Below are 20,729 nucleotides of genomic sequence, written 5' to 3' on the forward strand. Positions count from 1 at the left end.
TGCAGTCCATTCTGTACTCTGCTACTACCAGGTAATGTTTTAAAATACAGTTCTTATGAGCTGGGCAGTCTTTAGTGGTTTCCCTTCTTACTGAATGTTGTTCTTGTTATTGTAGCCAGTCTTTAGTCAGTTTCTAATCTGTTTTCTGAGTTTTCAATTTAGGAGACCGGGACTAGATGAGTGGTTCTTAATAGCACCTAACCTACTGATTACAATATAGGAGTATTTTAGCAGAATTCTCCCGATACTAGTAGTATGATTGAAGCACATCAGTGCGTCAAAGCACATCATCTCATTTCCATGAAATTCGGTATGACAGGCAACCGCTTCCGTAAAAGTAGATAGAATTAGATGTTCGATCAGTGCTCTGAGGTCTGCAAATGGGAAAGTAGTATAGAAATACCATCTTTATACAGTAACGGTCTTCTCCTTTCCCTTTCTTTACAGACAATGTTGACTGCTATCTCCATGAGTGCCATTGCCACTAATGGAGTGGTGCCAGGTCAGTAGCTAAGACTGGATTTCAGAGATTGTATATTTATGCTGTAATGAGGCGTAAACTTCCAAGGAACAGAATACTAATTAGTATGTTGGCCATAGGCACTAACACTACTTGACTTTAGAATACCTTCTTTAAAGAAATCTCTTTATGTTTTAAGATTAAAAATCCCTTATTTCTGTTGCATTCTTAGCTTCTTTTCATTAGAATATATGTTTTATTCTGCTGTCTCATGCGTGTAATAATCCTCTGCTATTTTTTAAGTAATACTGACAAATTGTGCTGCTTTATATGGAGCATATTAGATGTGTCGTTTAAAGGTTTCATCTTTTACTTCCTACTAGGAAATCTGCTTTTTATCACATTTAGGGTTTTCAAAAGTCTGAATCAGTTATCTTCCTTCTTTATGACTTGCTGACTTTCCTAATACTAACATACTTTTTTTATCCTGTTCTTCTGTTGTGTCTTTTAGCTGGGGGCTCATACTTTATGATATCCCGAGCACTGGGCCCAGAGTTTGGTGGGGCTGTTGGCCTCTGCTTTTATCTTGGTACCACGTTTGCAGCAGCCATGTACATCCTTGGTGCCATTGAAATTTTTCTGGTGAGTAATGATTTAATTGTGGTTTACAGTGTAGAAAATATATAGATTTGAATGTATTTTTTTCTTTGGTATCAAAACTTCTGGAGTTCCTATGGTGACTCAGCAATAACGGACTTGACTAGTATCCATGAAAATATGAGTTTGTTCCCTGGCCTCACTCAGTGGATTAAAGATCTGGCATTACCATGAGCTGTAGTGTAGGTCGTAGATGTGGCTCGGATCCCATGTTGCCATGGCTGTGTGGTAGGCCGACAGCTGCAGCTCTGATTCAACCCCTAGCCAGAGAACTTCCTTATGCCGTTAGTGCAGCCCTAAAAAGACCAAAAAGAAAAAAGAGATGGAATTAATCAGATGACTGACTGTTAACCTGTTATTGATCACCAACTATAAACATGAGTCTGAAAGATGGAGGTATCCCTTGCTTGCCTACTCATTCTGCATCACCCTACCACCTTGACCCCAAAGATGAAGTCTCAGAGGCAAGACTTGGCTAATGGAGGAAAAGTAAAATAAAGTTTATCTTTTTTGATGTCTATCCCAATGAAATAAAATATTCTTTAGTTATTCACTGAGAGGTTTAGAGTAATGATAGCAGAAATAGGACTTAAGGTAATCATTACAATTATTTTGTATAACACTTTTTATAAAAAGTTTTATTGAAGTATAGTTGATTTACAATGTTGTGATAATTTCTGCTATTCAACAGAGTGATTCAGTTATACATATACACACATCGTTTTCTTTTCAGATTCTTTTCCCATATGGATTATCACAGAATACTGGATAGAGTTCCCTGTGCTATACAGCAGGTCCCCATTGGCCAGTCATTACATTTATCACAGTTATATATGCCAATTCCAAATCCCCAATCCATCCCTTCCTCCCTATTTTATATAACACTTTGAATAAATTATTAACACAATCCTTGTTTTTTCCATTCGGAGATGTATTTAGAACAGCACATAGACTTAAGAAAAAAAAATCAATGACATCCCATTTCTGTAGGCATTTTAGATCCAAATAGAAATTAGGCTAAGTCTCCAGTCTATTTCTGTCTCAGTTTTGCTTTCCCTTATGAAAGAAACTGCAAACTACAGCTACCTTTTTAGTTGATTACTTTGAAATGACCTTATTTTCTACTTCTTTTGCTAAACAGGTATATATTGTCCCCCGAGCTGCCATCTTTCATAGTGACGATGCACTCAAGGAGTCAGCAGCCATGCTAAATAACATGCGGGTCTATGGCACAGCCTTCTTGGTCCTCATGGTGTTGGTGGTATTCATCGGTGTGCGCTACGTCAACAAGTTTGCCTCGCTCTTTCTGGCCTGTGTCATTGTGTCCATCCTGGCCATCTATGCTGGAGCCATCAAGTCTTCCTTTGCCCCGCCACACTTCCCGTACGTGTCTCTGACTAGCCATCATTATTGGGTAGTCATCAACAGTGATGTGGTCATTTCAAGTCATTTTCACAGTTTCTCAGAGATTTCCCTCTTGGATAAGCCCAGTTAGTATTTATGAAAGAAGACTCCCAGCAAACTGTGTCATGTCCAACCTCTTCCTTGTGTCCCAAGCATAAAACTGGCAACTGTGGTCATCATTTGGATGTAGATAGTAGTTTTTTCAAAACCTGCTGGCAATAATTATCTATATTTAAACTATTCATGAAAGGCTTTTCAAACCGCATAGTCATTACCAGTAACCTTTATAAAGTATTTGAATATTAGATTCCTTTTGTTAATGAAAAGTCAAGAGAGTCAAGGAAACTTACCTACCTAAGTATTTATAATTAAATTTTTAATTCTGCTGTTAGTACAGTAATGGACGTTTAGTCGTAAAGGGAATTGAATGTCATATCATTTGCATCTCTCTCTCTCTAAATATAGATTATACTATTACTGTAAGTAGAGAAGGTACCTTAAGGTATATTTTATTTTTTTGAAGTAGAAACAGATTAGTACAGAAATATGACTCACACTCTCACCGTTTTCCATTTGATTAGTGGCATAGGTGCTAGCTGGCCCTGAGAGTTGTTTGTAATCTTACACTGATTGTCTTTGACAAATTGTCCGGGGGTCATCCAAGGATTAGACTCATCACTCCCAACCTTGATTTAACCTGATTACGTAAAAGTAGATTTTTCAAGATGAAAAACAGGTCCTTAGAGATAAAATGACTTGCCCCAAAGTTAATTAATGGCAGAGCAAGAACACAAACCTCGTGATTTCCTGATTCCCAGTCCAGTGTTTCTTGTACTATGCTAAATGATGTCAATAACAGACTCCACCAGAACTTTTTAGTTTGCTCATCTAGGGGCTGCCAAGTAATTGAAGATCCACTTGAGTCATAAAAGGCTACATTCTGGCTATATCTTAACTGGGAAAATTCCCTTCTGTCTCAAGTTCTCCTTTGATGCTTCTCTTCTTTTTTGGTGGGCAAAAGTTTGTGATGTGTGGTGTTTTCTTTAAAATATTTCAGCAAAGCAATTTTAAAAACCTAGAGGAGAATTTCCCATCGTGGTGCAGCAGAAACAAATCCGACTAGGAACCATGAGGTTTCAGGTTCTATCCCTGACCTTGCTCAGTAGGTTAAGGATCCGGCATTGCCATGAGCTGTGGTATTTAGGTCACAGACTCAGCTCGGATCCTGCGTTGCCATGGTGTAGGCCAGCAGCTGTAGCTTTAGCCTGGGAATCTCCATATGCCGTGAATGTGGCCCAAAAAAGCAAAAAAAAAAAAAAAACCCTAGAGGAGTGATAAAACAACTGGGAAATGTTGAGAGTTGTTGAAGCCGAGTTATGGGTACATGGTTTATTGTGTATGTGTGCTCTCATTTTACAAATACTGAAGTTGCTTTTTTCTTCTGGAGAGGTATTTTAACTGTACATGTATTATTCCTTTATTCATATTTAGATCTCTGGGTTAAAGGAAAAATAAAACCAGCAGTTTGTATTTATATTATCCTTAAATACCCTCACTCCCACTGGGTCTAGGCTTAAGTTCAAAAACAGTTTTCTGTTAGGCCATAGAGAGATTACCTAATTCTGGCCAAGCTGTCTCCTTTAAATCAGGAGCCAGAGATTTGACCTTTAGCATAACATTTTCAAGGTGGTTGTTAGGAAGCATAAGGCCAAAAAAAAGGGAATGGATTTGTCTTTTTTTGTAAGAAGAGCAAAAGAACTCTAGGATTCTTTTAGACCTAATAGTTGGTTAATTACCTAGACATTCTGGAAGGTGATTCAGCATAGCATCTTCAGATAATTCTTCTATTTGATATTTGATATTATTCTATCACTACTATCTACTCCTGATATGACCTCAAGCAGACTACTTTTTCTCCCTAAACTTCAGTTCTTCCTTCTACAATGTAGAAATATTAATACATATTTTGTGAGATCACTGTAAGGATTAAACTGGCAGAAAATTTAAGATAGCTTTTACAGCACTGGTCAATTAATGCTAGTTCCTTTCCCATCCATGAAAGTAAAAACTCTTTTAAGAGGTGAGATTTTTTCTTTTTTCCTTTGCAAACTTATATACTAACCTATTTCTAACCTAATTTCTTTTTTAAAAATTCTTTTTTCCCCTTCCCTTATCTTTCTCTCTGTTTGTTTTCATGTAGGGTCTGCATGCTGGGTAACCGCACTCTTTCATCAAGACACATTGATGTTTGCTCAAAGACTAAGGAAATTAACAACATGACAGTACCATCAAAGCTATGGGGCTTCTTCTGTAACTCAAGTCACTTTTTCAATGCCACCTGTGATGAATACTTTATTCATAATAATGTTACTTCAATCCAAGGCATCCCTGGATTGGCTAGTGGTGTCATTACAGGTGAGTTAGGAGGTTTGGGAACACATTTTTTATTTTTCTCTAAGGAAAATGGCTTTGCCATCTTGAACTCTTTCCTTGTCCGTGATTGCCATGGTACCACTTCCCTCCTTAAATTTAGCACATAGCTCTTAATTCAACATTTTTCTCCTTTTCTGTTAGTGAATTTATCCTTTTTCAGGACTCCCTTACAGTGTTGTCTGCTAAAATTTACTGCTTTTGAAACCAGAGTTGAGCAAATCACTTTTTAGCTTAAGATAATTAAAACATTTTGCATGTTATTGTAAAATTGCCAGTGTTTTTCCCACAGAGGCAACTGGAATGGAATTATTTTAATGTCATCGTATCCACGTTAACTCATCTAAGTTTTTGCAATTCTTCCCTAAGTGACTTCTATCTTAACTGTTTGTTCTACAAATTTTCTTACATGTAAGCAAGTTCACACTAAGGCGTTAGAAAAAATAGGCTTTGCAAGTTATTCACCTTCAGTCTGCTTAACTTTTACTAATTTGTATTGGTAAACTTAACCTCATTTGTATGTTTCAAAGTATTTTCTGCAATTACATTTGAACCAGATGAGAAAGGGCATTATTAGGTTTTTCTTTATGTATGCTTTATTGTATGATATGTATATGCATACATCTGTGCTCATATAGAAGCAGACATACCCTTAAAAACTTTATAAATGAGAGATCTGATTTAGAATCTTATTGGCTAGAAAAGTATATAATTTTGTTCTTTCCATACTGCTATTGCATATATACCCTTTTTTTTTCACTGCAGAGAATCTTTGGAGTAATTATCTACCAAAAGGAGAGATCATTGAAAAGCCCTCAGCCAAATCTTCTGATGTCTTAGGCAGCTTAAACCATGAGTATGTCCTTGTGGACATTACCACCTCTTTCACTCTTCTGGTGGGGATCTTCTTTCCCTCTGTCACAGGTAAGCAGATGGGCTGTTGTGTATTTTGCAGGCGATCAGACCCAGAGAGTAATTTTTCTTAGGAGAAAAAATTATATTCTCAGGACTCCCAGATTTGCCTCTCGTCTTTTATATTAATATGAATATCAAAGTGTTCAGGAACTCAAGCAGTTAACTTGTCCTCTTCTTCCTTCCCTAAAGGTATCATGGCTGGATCAAACAGATCTGGAGACCTGAAAGATGCTCAGAAGTCTATTCCCATTGGTACTATCCTTGCCATCCTGACCACCTCCTTTGTCTGTATCCTTTCGATGGTTCTAATCTGACTCTTAGTCAGAGGAGCAGCCATAGAACAAGGGTGATCGGTATTTTTATCCTGGTAATGATGATACCTGCTTTCTACCACCTCACTGCTCACCAGATAATTACCCACCTCATCCTAAAGCTCAAGAATGAATTTATGTGATTAGTGAATTTAGCCATTCATTTTACTGATAGAAGAAATATCCTGAGTGTTTATGTTTATCTTAGAGGATGAATGTCAGTTTCCTTGACTCTCAGTATCATAGATTTAAGCAATGTTGTCCTTTTTGGTGCATGCATTGAAGGTGTTGTTCTCAGAGACAAGTGAGTAGTTGATCTTTTTGTAACAATCCTGTGTCTATCTTCCATTATATCTGATCATCCCATATCACCCCAAGACAGTTATAAACTCAAAACCCAACCTGAGGGTTATCATTACTAACAATTAGAAAATACATGTATATGGGTCTCCAAAGGGGAACTATATAATAAGGGCCAGTGTGTTGTCATGTAAGATGCAATGAATGTAGCTCTTCAATAAAGCAGTGAATCTGAGTGAATAATCAGGACTTTTCTCTACAATAAGAGGTATGGGAAAAGCTAAAATTAAAGGAAGATGAGTAATAAAAAAATTTTAAGGAGTTCCTGCGGTGGTGCAACGGGATTAGTGGCATCTTGGAAGTGTTGGGATACAGATTAGCTCCCTGGCCCAGGACTGTGGCTTAAGGATCTGGCATGGCCACAGCTGCAGTTTAAGTCACAGCTGTGGCTCAGATTTGATCCCTGGCCTGGGAAATCCGTGTGCTGCGGAAGGCTAAAAAATAAATTTTAGGGAGTTCCCATTGTGCCACAGTGGAAACAAATCCAACTAGTATCCATGAGGATGCGGGTTTGATCCCTGACCTCGCTCAGTGGGTTAAGGATCCAGCATTCCCGTGAGCTGTAGGTCGCAGACTCGACTGGGATCTGGCATTGCTATGACTGTGGTGTAGGCAGGCAGCTACAGCTCCGATTCGACCCCTAGCCTGGGAACCTCCATATGCCACAGGTGTGGTCCTAAAAAGATCCCCCCCCCCCCAAAAAAAAAATGTGTGCACAAGAATGATCTCAGCAGAATTGTCCTTAATAGGCAAAATCTGGAAATAATCCAAAGTCCATCAGTAATAGAATGAATAAATTATGTATTCATGTGACAGAAGACAATACAGCAATGAAAATAAATGAACCACAGCTAGGCACCAAAAAAGACAGAGTGGGGGAGGATTCCACAATGTCAAATGAAATAAAAATGAAAACAAAACATATGAGTGTTTCATTTATTTAAAGTTTCAAAACAGGTAAAACTACAGTATTAGAAGTCAGGATAGGGAGTTCTCGTCGTGGCGCAGTGGTTAACAAATCCAACTAGGAAGGATGAGGTTGTGGGTTTGATCCCTGGCCTTGCTCAGTGGGTTAAGGATCTGGCGTTGCCATGAGCTGTGGTGTAGGTCGCAGACGAGGCTCGGATCCAGCGTTGCTATGGCTCTGGCGTAGGCTGGCAGCTACAGCTCCGATTCGACCCCTAGCCTGGGAACCTCCATCTGCCGTGGGAGCAGCCCAAGAAATGGCAAAAAGACCAAAAAAAAAAAAAAAAAAAAAAAAGTATAGTGGGGAGGGAAAAAGAGCTGGTGATTAGGACTGGGCGTAAGAGAGGATTTTGGCTGGAAGTGTTCTTTCTTGACTGGATAGTATGTACATGGATGTTTGATTTGTGAAAGTTTATTGAAATATGCATTTGGCTTTCACACATTACTTTGAGTGTGAAGATACTTGCTAAAAATTTGTTAAAAATTGTAAATAATTAAACAATGAGATGCCATGTTTTGCCCATCAAATTAGCAGTGACTTTAAATTTTAATACTCAGAGCTGGTGTGAAATAGATATGTACCATAACACATGAACCTTCATTTACTTCCAGTGGGAACACATTTAGCACCTTTTTGGGAAGCAGTTTGGTAGTGATTTTGAAATATTTAAAGATGCTGTTCCCTTTTGTTGTAGTTGTTCCCTCTTAGGTATTTGCCATAAGGAAAAAAAAATCTGAAATGTGAATGTTGATCTATGCATAAATATGTTAATCGCAGTATTTTCATAGTAGAAAATCAACGTTAGCAGAATAGGTAATGTAAATTATGGTGCAGTATTATTGAAGTCACTGAAATTTTTTATTCAGTAGTTTTTCATGACATAGGAAATTGCTTATAAGTTTTAAAAGACTACGGAAGTATAGGTGCAGTGTGATCTCATCTGTGTTTTTAAAAACACAGACTAAAATATGCAAGCATGTCAAATGTTAGCAGTTGTGAGTACATATTTCCTCCCTTCTTTTTTCTGTATTTTTCTAGACGTTTTCAGTTTTTCTGCAAAGAGCAGACATTTCAATAATTGGAGAGGGAAAGCTTTAAAGCTTATTTTCTGGTTCTACAGGTTATTTTTTCTTAATATAGGTTACTGGTGCTTTTTGATCAAATCTACCTACCTTCGCATTTATTGATATTCATGTCTAGCTCAGTTTTAATTCTCTAAAAATTATAAATAGAAATTGTTGGCCTGGGGATCTGGCATTGTCATTGCTGTGGCTTGGGTTTGACCCCTGGCCCAGGAACTTCCGCATGCCCCTGGGACAGCCAAAAAAAAGAAAAAAATGGATGAATGTCTGTTTTTAAGTCTGAAGTTATTTCTGGGTTAAATTTGCCCTCTCTGATTTCTCTCCCAGGTTTGGGGATGCTGTGAAAGGCAATCTGGTGGTGGGTACCTTATCTTGGCCATCCCCATGGGTGATTGTTATCGGCTCTTTCTTCTCCACGTGTGGGGCTGGACTTCAGAGTCTCACAGGTGCACCAAGGCTGCTACAGGCCATAGCCAAGGATAACATCATACCCTTTCTGAGGGTGAGTGACCCTTTCCTATGTCCTCTTCCTTTTATCTCAGGTTTTATGAGAAACAGTGCGATCTTCATCAGCTTAGGAATTACTGGATCATATAATATGAATATGTGGGTTTTTAGCATAAGACCCTCTAAATCCTTAGATGTAAAGATATGTAAAATCTGTCACAGTTATAATGCTATTTTCTTTCAGATATCCGAAACCATAGCATGGACTCAAACACTCCTCACATTCCTGTGCCTGATATTTCTCTCTATGTCCAGGTTTTTGGTCACAGCAAAGCCAACGGGGAACCTACCTGGGCTTTACTTCTAACTGCTGCCATTGCAGAGCTGGGGATTCTTATTGCCTCCCTGGATCTTGTGGCCCCGATTCTTTCCATGTAAGAACCAGTTCTTCTCTTCACTTATTCTTGCTTATGTGATGTGTAGCACATGTTGATTTCTATCAGGTATGTAACAGTAGTAGTAACAGAGTGAGCCTTCACTCTGTTAAGTGTAACTTCACCTAAATAATAAATATTCCTGAGATGTGTCATGTAAGGCTGCCTTTTATAAATCATCATAGTTTCTTTCTACCTATATAACTTCACAAGTTCTTCGCCTTTATTTCTGATTCATTATTAATTAGTTGTAGCTTTTACTACTACTGTGAGCTTTTATTCATTCAGCTGTGATTTATTGATGACTTAATACTTACCTGGCCCTGGTCATATGCTCAGAATAAGTATAAGATGAATAAGCCACAACCTCTAGGAACTGATGGTAGATAAAGAAACCAATGTTTTCTATATAGTGTGATGAGTACTGTGGTAAACACTGAGTGCCACACAAGCTCTAAAGGGAGACGTGAATTCCAGGCCCAGAATGTGTATGAAGGATTGGGAGACGAATAGTGCAGCTCATCCAGAGAAGGGAACTGTGGCTGTGATGGAGAGAAGGCGCATGTTGAGGAGTAGCAGAGTGGAGAAGTGCGGGGAGCCAGATCAGAAAGGATGTGGAACTTTCACCTCAGAGTAGTGGGTAATCCTCTGAGAACAAATGGTACTCTGTTTCAGAACGATCAATTCTGTATAAAAGATAGCTCATGAGGAGGCTAAAATTGAGCTGGAAATGCCAGATAGAAGCTTATTTAATCCAGCAAAGAAGAAATGAGAGCCTGAACTATGGTGATAGAAGTAGAGATGGAAAGGAGGGGTAAAAGTTTAGAGATTTGTGCATAGGAGGGTCCATAGTACTTGATAAGTGACTTTAGCACAAGGTTGAGTAGTGAAGAGGAAACCAGGATTATCTCACTAACGACTGGGTAGGGCTGGGTTGTCTCTTTCACTGAGAGAAAACTTTCATAGAGGTTGAGCAGGTTTGTGGGGAGGTTGTTTCTTTCCTTAATCTTAAAGGCTAATGGGCCAGGACAAAGGCTTTAAAACAGCAAAGATCTCTAGTATTTAATATAACCCTTGAATTATTTTAACAAAAATAATTATTCCTCTTTTTAAATTTTGTCAGGTTTTTTCTCATGTGTTACCTCTTTGTAAACTTGGCGTGTGCCTTGCAAACATTACTTCGAACACCCAACTGGAGGCCCCGGTTCCGCTACTATCACTGGTAAGTCTGCTTTTTTTTCTTCTTCTCCACTTGTAGAGAAAACCCATCATTGAACTAGAGAACTAGGAGATTCTGAGTTCTTGATACAGTTTTCTTTTCTTCATACTGTCTGTTTTTTGTTGTTTTATTTTCTTGTATTGGGTTGGTTTTTTTTTTTTTTTTTTTGCCACACCCTTGGTACATGGAAATTCCCAGGCAAGAAGTCAAACCCATGCCACAGCTGTAACCAGAGCCACAGCAATGACGATGCCAGATCCTTAACCCACTGAGCCACAAGAGAACTCTCATACTCTCTGACTTAACTTCTAACACTCACATGAATTTCCATCATGCTACTGTGTTTATTTGTTTTTGTTTTTTGGGGGGGTTTTGGCCTCACCTGTGGCATGGAGAAGTTCCCAGGCCAGTGATTGAACCCTAGCCACAGCAGTTAGAACACCAGATTCTTAACCTGCTCAGCCACCAGGGAACTCCTATGTTTTTTAAGATATAGTTTTATAGTAACTTATAATACCCACTTAAAAATACAGATCAAAACTATAAAGCAGTTCCCACTGTGGTGTAGTGGGTTCCTGCTGTGGTGTAGCAGCTGGGGTTGCTGTGGAGTGGAGGTGCAGGTTCAATCCCTGACCTAGCTCAGTGGGTTAAAAGATCTACATTGCTGCAGCACTGGTGTAGGTCGCAGCTGCAGCTTGGATTCAGTCCCTGTCCCAGGACCTTCCATATGCTGAGGGACAGCCAGAAAAAAGATAAACAAAACCGAAAAACCATGAGATAAAATTTCCAGGTTGCTGTGTTCTTCAGGTTAAAATAACCTACCCTTTACATATCTGAATGGCTATTTTCTTCTTAGCCAAGCACTGGGCTTCATCATTTTCCATCTTTATTCTCATCAGTTTTCATTCTTGGACTCTAATCAGTAGTTAAAGAGTGTGAGCTATGGAAGCAGATGACCATAAGTTCAAGTGTTACCTCCACTATTTACTGGCTTTGTAACTTTCAACAAAGCATTTAACCACATAAAATTTCATTTTATTCATTTGTAAAATGATGCTAATAGTATTATTTATCTCAGAGGGTTGTCTTAAGACAATCTAAAGTGCTTACCACAATGCCTGACATAGCAGAGCTCTTAATGAAATGTTCCTACAGATGCTGCTATTGTGTTCAAGTCTCTCAGTCCTGAAGGAGCCATCGCATTTTTAGCTACCATCCCCTTTCTTTCCATTTCTTGTCTGTCAGAGCTAGAAGTTCCTTAATATGTCTTGTATGTACCTGTTGCTACATTCCTCTTTGCTGACTTTTTCCTTGATCCATTTCTAGCTTCACTTGCCAGTGGTGGGTAGTGATGGCACAAATTTAGATCTTCAACTGATCTTAACACTTATAATCATCTTTCTAGTTTTAACTTTATTTTAGAGTTCATCGTGAATTTTTCTTGTTACTATTTTGGTTTTGTTATTTTTTTTTTCTCTTTCTCTTTACACTCTGTATTTTCATTAGATCCTGATATTCTCCAGATTAACAACTGTTCTATTTGTTCTTTGAAATTTGTCATACAACTAAGTTCATTCTGTACACAAACTTCAGTAAATGTGGTTGTTTACTTAATTTATTTTATCAAAAGAAGTCTTCATTATTTTCTTCCAAGCTCCTTATGTAAAGTAAGGAAACTAATGGCAGATTTTTTTCGGTGGGTTCTGCAGTTATGCTAATATATGTTCATAAACTTTTTAGCAATATTCACATGAAGTACTTTATTTTTTATTTTTTTAGGGCCACACCTATGCCACATGGAAGTTCCCAGACTAGGAGTCGAATCAGAGCGGTAGCTGCCTGCCTACACCACAGCCATAGCAACACCAAATCCGAGCCATGTCTGAGACCTACACCACAGCTCATGGCAACGCTGGATCCTTAACCCACTGAGCGAGGCCAAGGATCGAACCTGCATCCTCATGGATACTAGTAGGATTTGTTTTCCACTGAGCCACAATGGGAACTCCTGAAATACTTTTCTTTTAAAGATAATAGAATTGTTAATAATTCTAACTACATGTCCTATCCCTGCTTTGCCATGTAAGTATTAATTTGTCCTTATAACTACAGTAGCATCATTTCATGCATATATTTTTCCAGCAATGGGAAACATCAGCACCAAGAATGGTTTGGGACTTAGTGCTGATCTGCTTATGTTGCCAGTCCATGATAAGACAACTATAAAAACTGAGAAAAAGCATCTAGAAACTTTTATAGAAATTCAACATTGTCATAGCATCCAAGCATATATTAGTTTCTATAGTAATTCAGTTTTATTGGATTTTACAGAAGTTATGTCTGCAATATATTGGAAACTTTTTTGGCCACTCCCATGGCATGCAGAAATTCCCAGGCCACATATCAAACCCAAACCACAGCCATGACAAAACTGAGTCCTTAACTGCTAGGCCACCAGGGAATTCCTTCTATTGGAATTTTTTTAAATAATAATTTCTCACCAGTTTAAGAAGCACCTCTAGAATAGACTTCTTTTTTTAGCTGCTTAGAAAAAAATTTCTGTATTTTTTGTTGTTTTTAATTTCCTAGGGCCCTGTCTTTCATGGGAATGAGTATCTGCCTGGCTCTGATGTTCATTTCTTCCTGGTACTATGCCATCGTAGCCATGGTAATAGCTGGTATGATCTACAAGTACATTGAGTACCAAGGGTGAGTCTGTGGATACCACCTGGATCACTGCTAAAACTATTGAAACTAGCTAGTTTTGTTAGAGCCAGTCTGGTGAAAACTACATTAGGGATCCAGATACCTTCATTTATCCGTACCTAAATTTTGTACCCCTAGCTCTTAGCCATTGATCACAGTGGGAGCCTATTGAGAAAGTCTGAGTGGATTAATGAAAACATAACTGAAAGGATGTATTGAAATAATAATGATGAGCTTAAAGTATAATACAAATATAAGTATTCTTGCTTATCTCTTCAGGCAAGGAATTTTTGAAATTAAAAAGAAATTAGTCCTGAATAACTTTGTAACAACTAAGAATTTACCAACAGCTTACAAAAATTAGGAATAAATAGCACTCCTATTTAGAAGATTACATTGAGTTTTGCTTTCTCTGCATTATTTTCAAGATAATTTATGTTTTGGATCTATAGTAATTTCCTAATCCAAATAGCTATTTTACATTACACGGCAGGACAAATGATCCTTGCAGCCTTTATTCTGAACTCTTGTGCAGTGTAGGGTGTTGATGAAGGGTAATGTTGATCTGCTTACAGTGGGTCATTGTGTTAGCGGAGGGCATCATACAAAAAAATTAATACAAGTTTTAATCTTCTACTTGTGTGTATGTTACTTTTAGGTAAAGGAACAGTAAACATTATTTTTGGGAATTGTACTTGCTGTACTTTGAATCTGTCTGTTCCTTTCTCCTCTTTCTCCCAGAGCTGAGAAAGAATGGGGTGATGGAATCCGTGGGCTGTCCCTCAGTGCAGCCCGGTTTGCTTTGCTTCGGCTGGAGGAAGGACCTCCACATACTAAAAACTGGAGGTAAAAACATGAACAGAGTTTAGTGATGTTTGATAGAGTTAACACACAGAAATGTGTGCTTCATTGATTACAGGATAAGAAAATCATAGGGCTCAAGTAATTCGTGTAATGAACTTATTTTGATCGATTCTAAATCCTTTTATTTGGAGTTCCTGTTGTGGCACAGCAGAAACGAATCTGACTAGTATCCATGAGGATTTGGGGTTCGATCCCTGGCCTTGGTCAGTGGGTTGGTGATCCGGCCATGCCATGAGCTATGGTGTAGGTCACAGACAAGGCTCGGATCCTGCTTTGCTGTGGCAAAGGCTGCCGGCTGTAGCTCTAATTCGACCCCCAGCCTGAGAACTTACATATGCCTCGAGTACAGCCCCCCCCCCCCCAAAAAGGCAAATAAAGAAATCCTTTTATTCATGTAATATATGCTCTAGACCTCTACCTTTTTAATTCTTCCCTCAAGACTGATCAATTTGAGATAATACTGAGAAAATTCAAAATAACCGTACAATTGCATCATTCTAATCTCTTCCTTCTGTCAGATTACATTCTTTACACAGATCTCCTGAATAAAGGGTAGAATTGCTCTTCTGTCCCCAGACACAAAGTGTTTTCTCTCGCCACCCCTCCCCACACCCTTTCCACAGGCCTCAGTTGCTTGTATTGCTGAAACTAGATGAAGACCTCCACGTCAAGCATCCTCGCCTCCTCACCTTTGCTTCACAGCTTAAGGCTGGAAAGGGCCTCACTATTGTGGGCTCCGTCATTGTGGGGAACTTCCTAGAGAACTATGGTGAAGCTTTAGCTGCTGAGCAGGTAAGAGTCAAGACTTATTTACATAGTGGAATTTAGCTTATGGCTTTGTGTTGTTGAGTGGTAAGAGCTCAGATTTCTAAGTTGATCCCCTTCCTGAGTGATTTAGGAGGTTTCCTTCTTAGTGTTAATTTAAGAGTCATAGTCTCCCAAATAATAAGATGAACCTGAAGATAGTAATTTATTCTTTCTTCCCATTGAAACAGCATTTCTAGACTATGGTATTATCAAGGCTAAGCACTGTTTCCAAATAGGCTCTTGACATTGACTCAGGCCTGAGGGGAGTCATGTGAATAAATCATTCCCTCAACTATGGTGATGGTTCCTCTCAATCTCGTGACAGCAAGGAGCATAGAGCAAATTTTCCTCCTCTTAACTAATGACCAAGGTTCTTTGCTACTGCTGATGGGATAGTAAAGTTTTTCCTGAAGTAGGAAGTAGCTTTCACTCGAATATTTATTATAAGTCATAGAATTAACCCTGGGGAAATTTCAGTTACATTTCAAAAATTTTACTAGATTTCATTTTGGAATACTTTTAAACCCTAAAACTAGAAATGCTGAAGAACCATTATTCCAGAGTGATCCTACAAATAAGTAAAAAGCACAGAATCAGAAATCAAGTGAGCCTGATTAGCCTAGCTATACCACTGACTTAATCTGTGCCTTTGGGAAAATCATATCCATTTTCCACACCATTATTCCCTTCACCTTTCCACCAAGAGAGTGGAGTAAGAGTAAATGAAATATTATCTCCAAATTGGCTTGAATAAATAAAAGAACAGTAAAGCAAGTACTGGCATCATCAATAATCACTTTTTCTTTTTTTTTTTTTAGGGCCGCACCTGCGGTATATGGAAGTTCCCAGGCTAGGGATTGAATCAGAGCTGTAGCTGCTGGCCTATGCCACAGCCACAGCAACTCAGGATCAGAGCCACATCTTCGACCTACACCACAGCTCATGGCAACACCAGATCCTTAATCCACTGAGCAAGGCCAGGGATCAAACTAGTGTCCTCATGGTTGCCAGTCTGAGCTGTTAACTGCTGAGCCATGACGGGAACTTCACCTTTTTAATAACAAAAGGGATTTGGAAATAGGAGAAACAGAAAAGAAAACATACCTGAGAAAATTCTAAAGTGAAACTGACTCATCATATTGAATTTCTAGTAATATGAGTCAGTGCAAGAAACGGGGACTGAGGAAGGAAGGGAGATCATGTTCACATTCATCCTGGGCAATTAAGAAAGAATACTGAGGAGTTCCTGTCATGGCTCAGTGGTTAACGAATCCAACTAGGAATGATGAGGTTGCAGGTTTGATCCCTGGCCTTGCTCAATGGGTTAAGGATCTGGCGTTGCCATGATCATGGCGTTCCTAGCCTGGGAACCTCCATATGCTATGGGAGCGGCCCAAGAAATGGCAAAAAGACAAAAAAAAAAAAAAAAGAAGAAGAAGAAAGAATACTGAATATTCATTTTATGAAGATTCCTGTTCACAATTTGTGTGGTATGTTAGAAAGAAAAGCAGAAAAAAGGGAAAGGAAGGGTCTGCATGTAGACAACCAGCTACATATGTCTAAGCACTTAGGAAGTAAAAAAGGCAAAGGATAATACTGTTTCATTGGGGAAATTGAACTTTTTGAATTTTTCTGTAGGAGATAAGCTCTTATACAGAGGTTGGAAAGAGGAGGGGAATATAATATGGAGAAGAACTAATAAGTTAAAAGGTCCAGGATGAAGTGATTCAGGGTTGAGGTTCTGTTTTTCAGACCATAAAGCATCTAATGGAGGCAGAGAAGGTGAAAGGATTCAGCCAGCTGGTGGTGGCTGCCAAGCTGAGAGAGGGCATCTCCCACCTCATCCAGTCCTGTGGCCTGGGGGGCATGAAGCACAACACAGTGGTCATGGGATGGCCAAATGGCTGGCGCCAGAGTGAAGATGCTCGAGCTTGGAAGACTTTCATTGGTACAAAACATTTCTCATACTGTCTTGGGGCCCAAATAGAGGATATGCCCTGACCCCACCCCCAGCCTCCTAAAGTAGAGGCTATGCCATTGCTGAAGCATAGTCTTATTAGGGCACCTAAGTAACTGCTGATAGTAGTAACCTGATTTATTCACCCCTGCCCCAGCCTTACCTTATGTTCGTCAGTTGTTTATCTTGTCAAGTCTTATGTTGGGAATTATCTCTGAAATTTCCGTATTTTCATGTGTGACCTCCCACGTGGACATTCCCAAAGGAAATGGAAGAATTGCTCTTCAGCATCAAAAATCTCCCAAATTCACGAATTGCCCCTTAGAAATGTTGTAATCGGAAGACACCTAGTAATGTGAATCATGGTTCTCAGTCTAATTCTGTTAGCTATTCAGATTTTTCATAATGATTTTTGTTACTTGATTTGGTATAACCTCCTATGTAAAGGGGACACTTTGCTCAAAGAACTGTAGAAGAGCATCACCCTTTTCTTTCCTGACATGGTAGGAAGCAAGGCAAGCCTAAGGATTCATCTCTGCTCATCCTTATCCTGTTTTTTCCCTAGGCACAGTGCGAGTGACAACTGCTGCCCATCTGGCCCTGCTGGTGGCGAAAAACATCTCCTTTTTTCCCAGCAACGTGGAGCAGTTCTCTGAGGGCAACATTGACGTGTGGTGGATTGTTCATGATGGGGGGATGCTCATGCTATTACCGTTCCTACTGAAGCAGCACAAGGTCATTTGGCACCTTTTCTCCCTTAACTTCGGCCCTGGCTCACTAGAAGATCCTTTTTTATTCCATAGCAGGAGAGTTGGGTATTACTCTTGGTTCTCCCATGATCCCAGTTTCACCTTTATGAGAAACAGGTTTCTTTGTAGTTGGTACCTACCTATCTCTAAGGGAAATTCAGCAAAATAATACAGCTCCATATAAGCCCTTGGAAAAAACATTAACAAGTGAACATGTCCTTGGGTCGGGGGAACACCAAAATCACTTAAATACTGGAAACCTGAGAGGGTCTGTATCTTACAGAAGTTTAAAGTATGTAAATGCTATAGTTTGCACGGTGTCGTCAGTGTGCTGTCTGAACACAGCACCTTCTTAATGTATCATGCGCCATCTTTTCCTTTTTGCCAGTTGTTTTACTGTTTATGAAATAAGAATTCCTTTAAAGTGTATTAAAGGTGTTTCCTAGTCAAGCTTTTGACCTAGTATAATAATACAGCAAGTAAGAATTTAGGAACAGGAGTTGCCGTCATGGCGCAGTGGAAACGAATCCGACTAGGAACCATGAGGTTGCGGGTTCAATCCTTGGCCTTACTCAGTGGGTTGGGGATCCGGCGTTGCTGTGAGCTGTGATGTAGGTCGCAGATGTAGCTCGGATCCCAAGTTGCTGTGGCTGTGGCATGGGCCGATGGCTATAGCTCTGATTCGACCCCTAGCCTGGGAACCTTCATATGCTGCAAGTGCAGCCCTAAAAACCAAAAAAAAAAAAAAAAAAAAAAAAAAAAGAATTTAGGAACAAATACCCTAATACTATATAAGTTTGTACAAGGTAAAAATGCCGTTTGTTTTAAGGAATAATTCCTTTTTTGCCTTCTTGTATTTAATTTCCCTGTACATACGGTGCCTTCTCAGGTGTGGCGAAAATGCAGCATACGGATCTTCACAGTAGCCCAACTAGAAGACAACAGTATTCAGATGAAGAAGGACCTGGCCACCTTCCTCTATCACCTTCGCATTGAGGCAGAGGTGGAAGTGGTAGAGATGGTGAGAGAGCTGAGTTTAAGATCAGAGAGATTACCCTTCCCCTGTCCCACCCTGTCCTTCTAGAACCTCTTCAGGTTTGGGAGTCTCTTCAACTACAAATGTGGATTATTCCCTTCGTTCCAACAAAACTCTAATATATTAATATAGATAAGTGCAATGTGTATGTGATATGGATTTGGTGCTGTTTTTTAATTTCTGCTGTCTTGTTGGTTACATAGCACTTAATTTTCTGCCAGATTCGTGTCTGCTTGATAAAGTTTTATTAAGTTTAAATTCATGTATTCTTCGTAAAACCACACATAGCTTTTTTTTTTTTTTAATAATCTGGCAGTATTAAACAAAACAAAAAGACTAGAGTTTATGTTTCAGAGTAACACATATGTAATAGATTGTGGAAAAGACTCCAGGCTTCTGGATTCAATCTACAGTATTGTATTTATGTAGTTCAGTGACTGAACAAAAACTGAAACCGAGGTTAATGTTGTGATACTTTCTCTGGTTTAGTTTAGTGAATGAAAATGAAAATGTATGGTTCTTTCTCCTTTGTGCTTATTGCCCACCCTGCGTGATAATCTGCGGCAGCATGACAGTGACATATCAGCTTATACTTATGAGCGCACCTTGATGATGGAGCAGAGGTCCCAGATGCTCCGGCACATGCGACTGTCCAAGACAGAGCGGGATAGAGAGGTGAGACTTTGCTGCATCAATCTAACGCTGACCCTGTGAAGTCTGTCACTGAAAGGGATGATGGTATGTTCTCAAAGCGAGACAGATTCTTCCTTATTAGTTCTTCTACTATAACCACATTTCACAATAATTAAAGATGAAGCATGAGAGAAAATTGGTTATAGAGTCATAGCTGTGTTGGGCCTTCCTCAGGCACAGCTGGTGAAAGATCGGAACTCGATGCTACGATTGACCAGCATTGGCTCTGATGAGGACGATGAGACAGAAACCTATCAGGAGAAGGTGCACATGACTTGGACGAAAGACAAGTACATGGCATCCCGGGGGCAGAAGGCCAAGTCAATGGAAGGATTCCAGGACCTGCTTAACATGCGTCCGTAAGTTCTCCAGTTCACAAGCTTATCACTTACATAGTTAGTGCCACAGACATGACTTTGCCTGGGTACACAGAATCTGTTCATGTCACCCCTGATCCACCCATCTTTTTCTTGTTTGCCTGTTCATATCAACTGCCAGTTAGCATGTACACAAGCTGACCATCCTGTCCATACCTGTTTTCCTGGTATGAAACAAGGAAATATAGAATGAGAAAACACACAATATCAATATTATAAGGCAATCATTTGCTCATTACATTATTCATAAAGCAAGAAAAGCTCTGTATTTCATGTTTTTAAAAAACTGATGATATGCCTAGGGTTTTTTTGGTTGTGTTCTTTGTTTGTGTTTTCTTTTTTTTCCTTTACCACCTGTTTTTTCCCCCCTCATACTCCCCTTCCAGAGACCAGTCCAACGTGAGGCGGATGCATACAGCTGTGAAGCTCAATGAGGTTATAGTTAACAAGTCTCACGAAGCAAAGCTGGTGTTGTTGAATATGCCCGGGCCACCCCGAAACCCTGAGGGTGATGAAAACTGTATCCTTTCCAAGAGCAGTAGGAACTACCAGTAGGGAAAATCTTAGCCTGTGTCTTAGATGAGACACAAGTAACTGTAAAAGTCATTGTCTGTGACTTCCTCTCTCGCTGAGGGAGAACTGTTAAAAGTCTCAGACAAGGATTCTTACTAAGTAGTGTGATTACTCTCCTTTGGGGGTGTTGGGTGTTAATATGTTCTCTCTGAACCCTAAAGAGACCTTTTAGGTGGTATGGGGATGGAACACCCACATCCTTTCTCCTTTCCAGGCTCTGCCCACTTTTCAAAGCCTCTTTTGGATGGAGTTAGGGGAAAGCAGCTGAAATGGAACCTCCT

The 20,729-nt window shown here is 39.4% G+C and overlaps 1 protein-coding gene and 1 long non-coding RNA gene across 10 annotated transcripts in view; one reads left to right on the top strand and one right to left on the bottom strand.

Annotated features, from left to right (window-relative positions):
- Positions 1-20,729, bottom strand: part of LOC146401763 (uncharacterized) — a 909,931-nt gene that overhangs the window by 829,692 nt on the left and 59,510 nt on the right. The gene's annotated exons all lie outside the window — the stretch shown is intronic.
- The window catches only part of SLC12A6 (solute carrier family 12 member 6), a 101,575-nt gene that overhangs the window by 76,941 nt on the left and 3,905 nt on the right, over positions 1-20,729 (top strand). For 5 of the 9 annotated variants that reach the window (XM_021099331.2, XM_084969353.1, XM_084969354.1 and 2 more), the window contains 19 exons: positions 448-502; positions 972-1,102; positions 2,259-2,500; positions 4,722-4,936; positions 5,717-5,875; positions 6,056-6,154; positions 6,424-6,481; positions 8,914-9,088; positions 9,349-9,467; positions 10,591-10,689; positions 13,276-13,395; positions 14,134-14,238; positions 14,880-15,048; positions 16,816-17,011; positions 17,586-17,755; positions 18,659-18,790; positions 19,373-19,480; positions 19,673-19,857; positions 20,262-20,395. In XM_021099331.2, the coding sequence (XP_020954990.1) occupies positions 448-502; positions 972-1,102; positions 2,259-2,500; positions 4,722-4,936; positions 5,717-5,875; positions 6,056-6,154; positions 6,424-6,481; positions 8,914-9,088; positions 9,349-9,467; positions 10,591-10,689; positions 13,276-13,395; positions 14,134-14,238; positions 14,880-15,048; positions 16,816-17,011; positions 17,586-17,755; positions 18,659-18,790; positions 19,373-19,480; positions 19,673-19,857; positions 20,262-20,395 (2,671 nt within the window). Of the gene's footprint in view, positions 1-447; positions 503-971; positions 1,103-2,258; positions 2,501-4,721; positions 4,937-5,716; positions 5,876-6,055; positions 6,155-6,423; positions 6,482-8,913; positions 9,089-9,348; positions 9,468-10,590; positions 10,690-13,275; positions 13,396-14,133; positions 14,472-14,879; positions 15,049-16,392; positions 16,581-16,815; positions 17,012-17,585; positions 17,756-18,658; positions 18,791-19,372; positions 19,481-19,672; positions 19,858-20,261; positions 20,396-20,729 lie in introns of those variants that run through there. The other 4 variants (XM_084969356.1, XM_084969358.1, XM_084969357.1 and 1 more) reach the window with 2 other exon arrangements.

Source organism: Sus scrofa, chromosome 7 (genome assembly GCF_054392235.1).
Source record: "Sus scrofa isolate SSC_HxYL_T2T_F1_AM1 chromosome 7, Sscrofa_HxYL_maternal_Yorkshire_Landrace_v2.0, whole genome shotgun sequence".
In the NCBI taxonomy this organism is placed as follows: Eukaryota; Metazoa; Chordata; class Mammalia; order Artiodactyla; family Suidae; genus Sus; species Sus scrofa.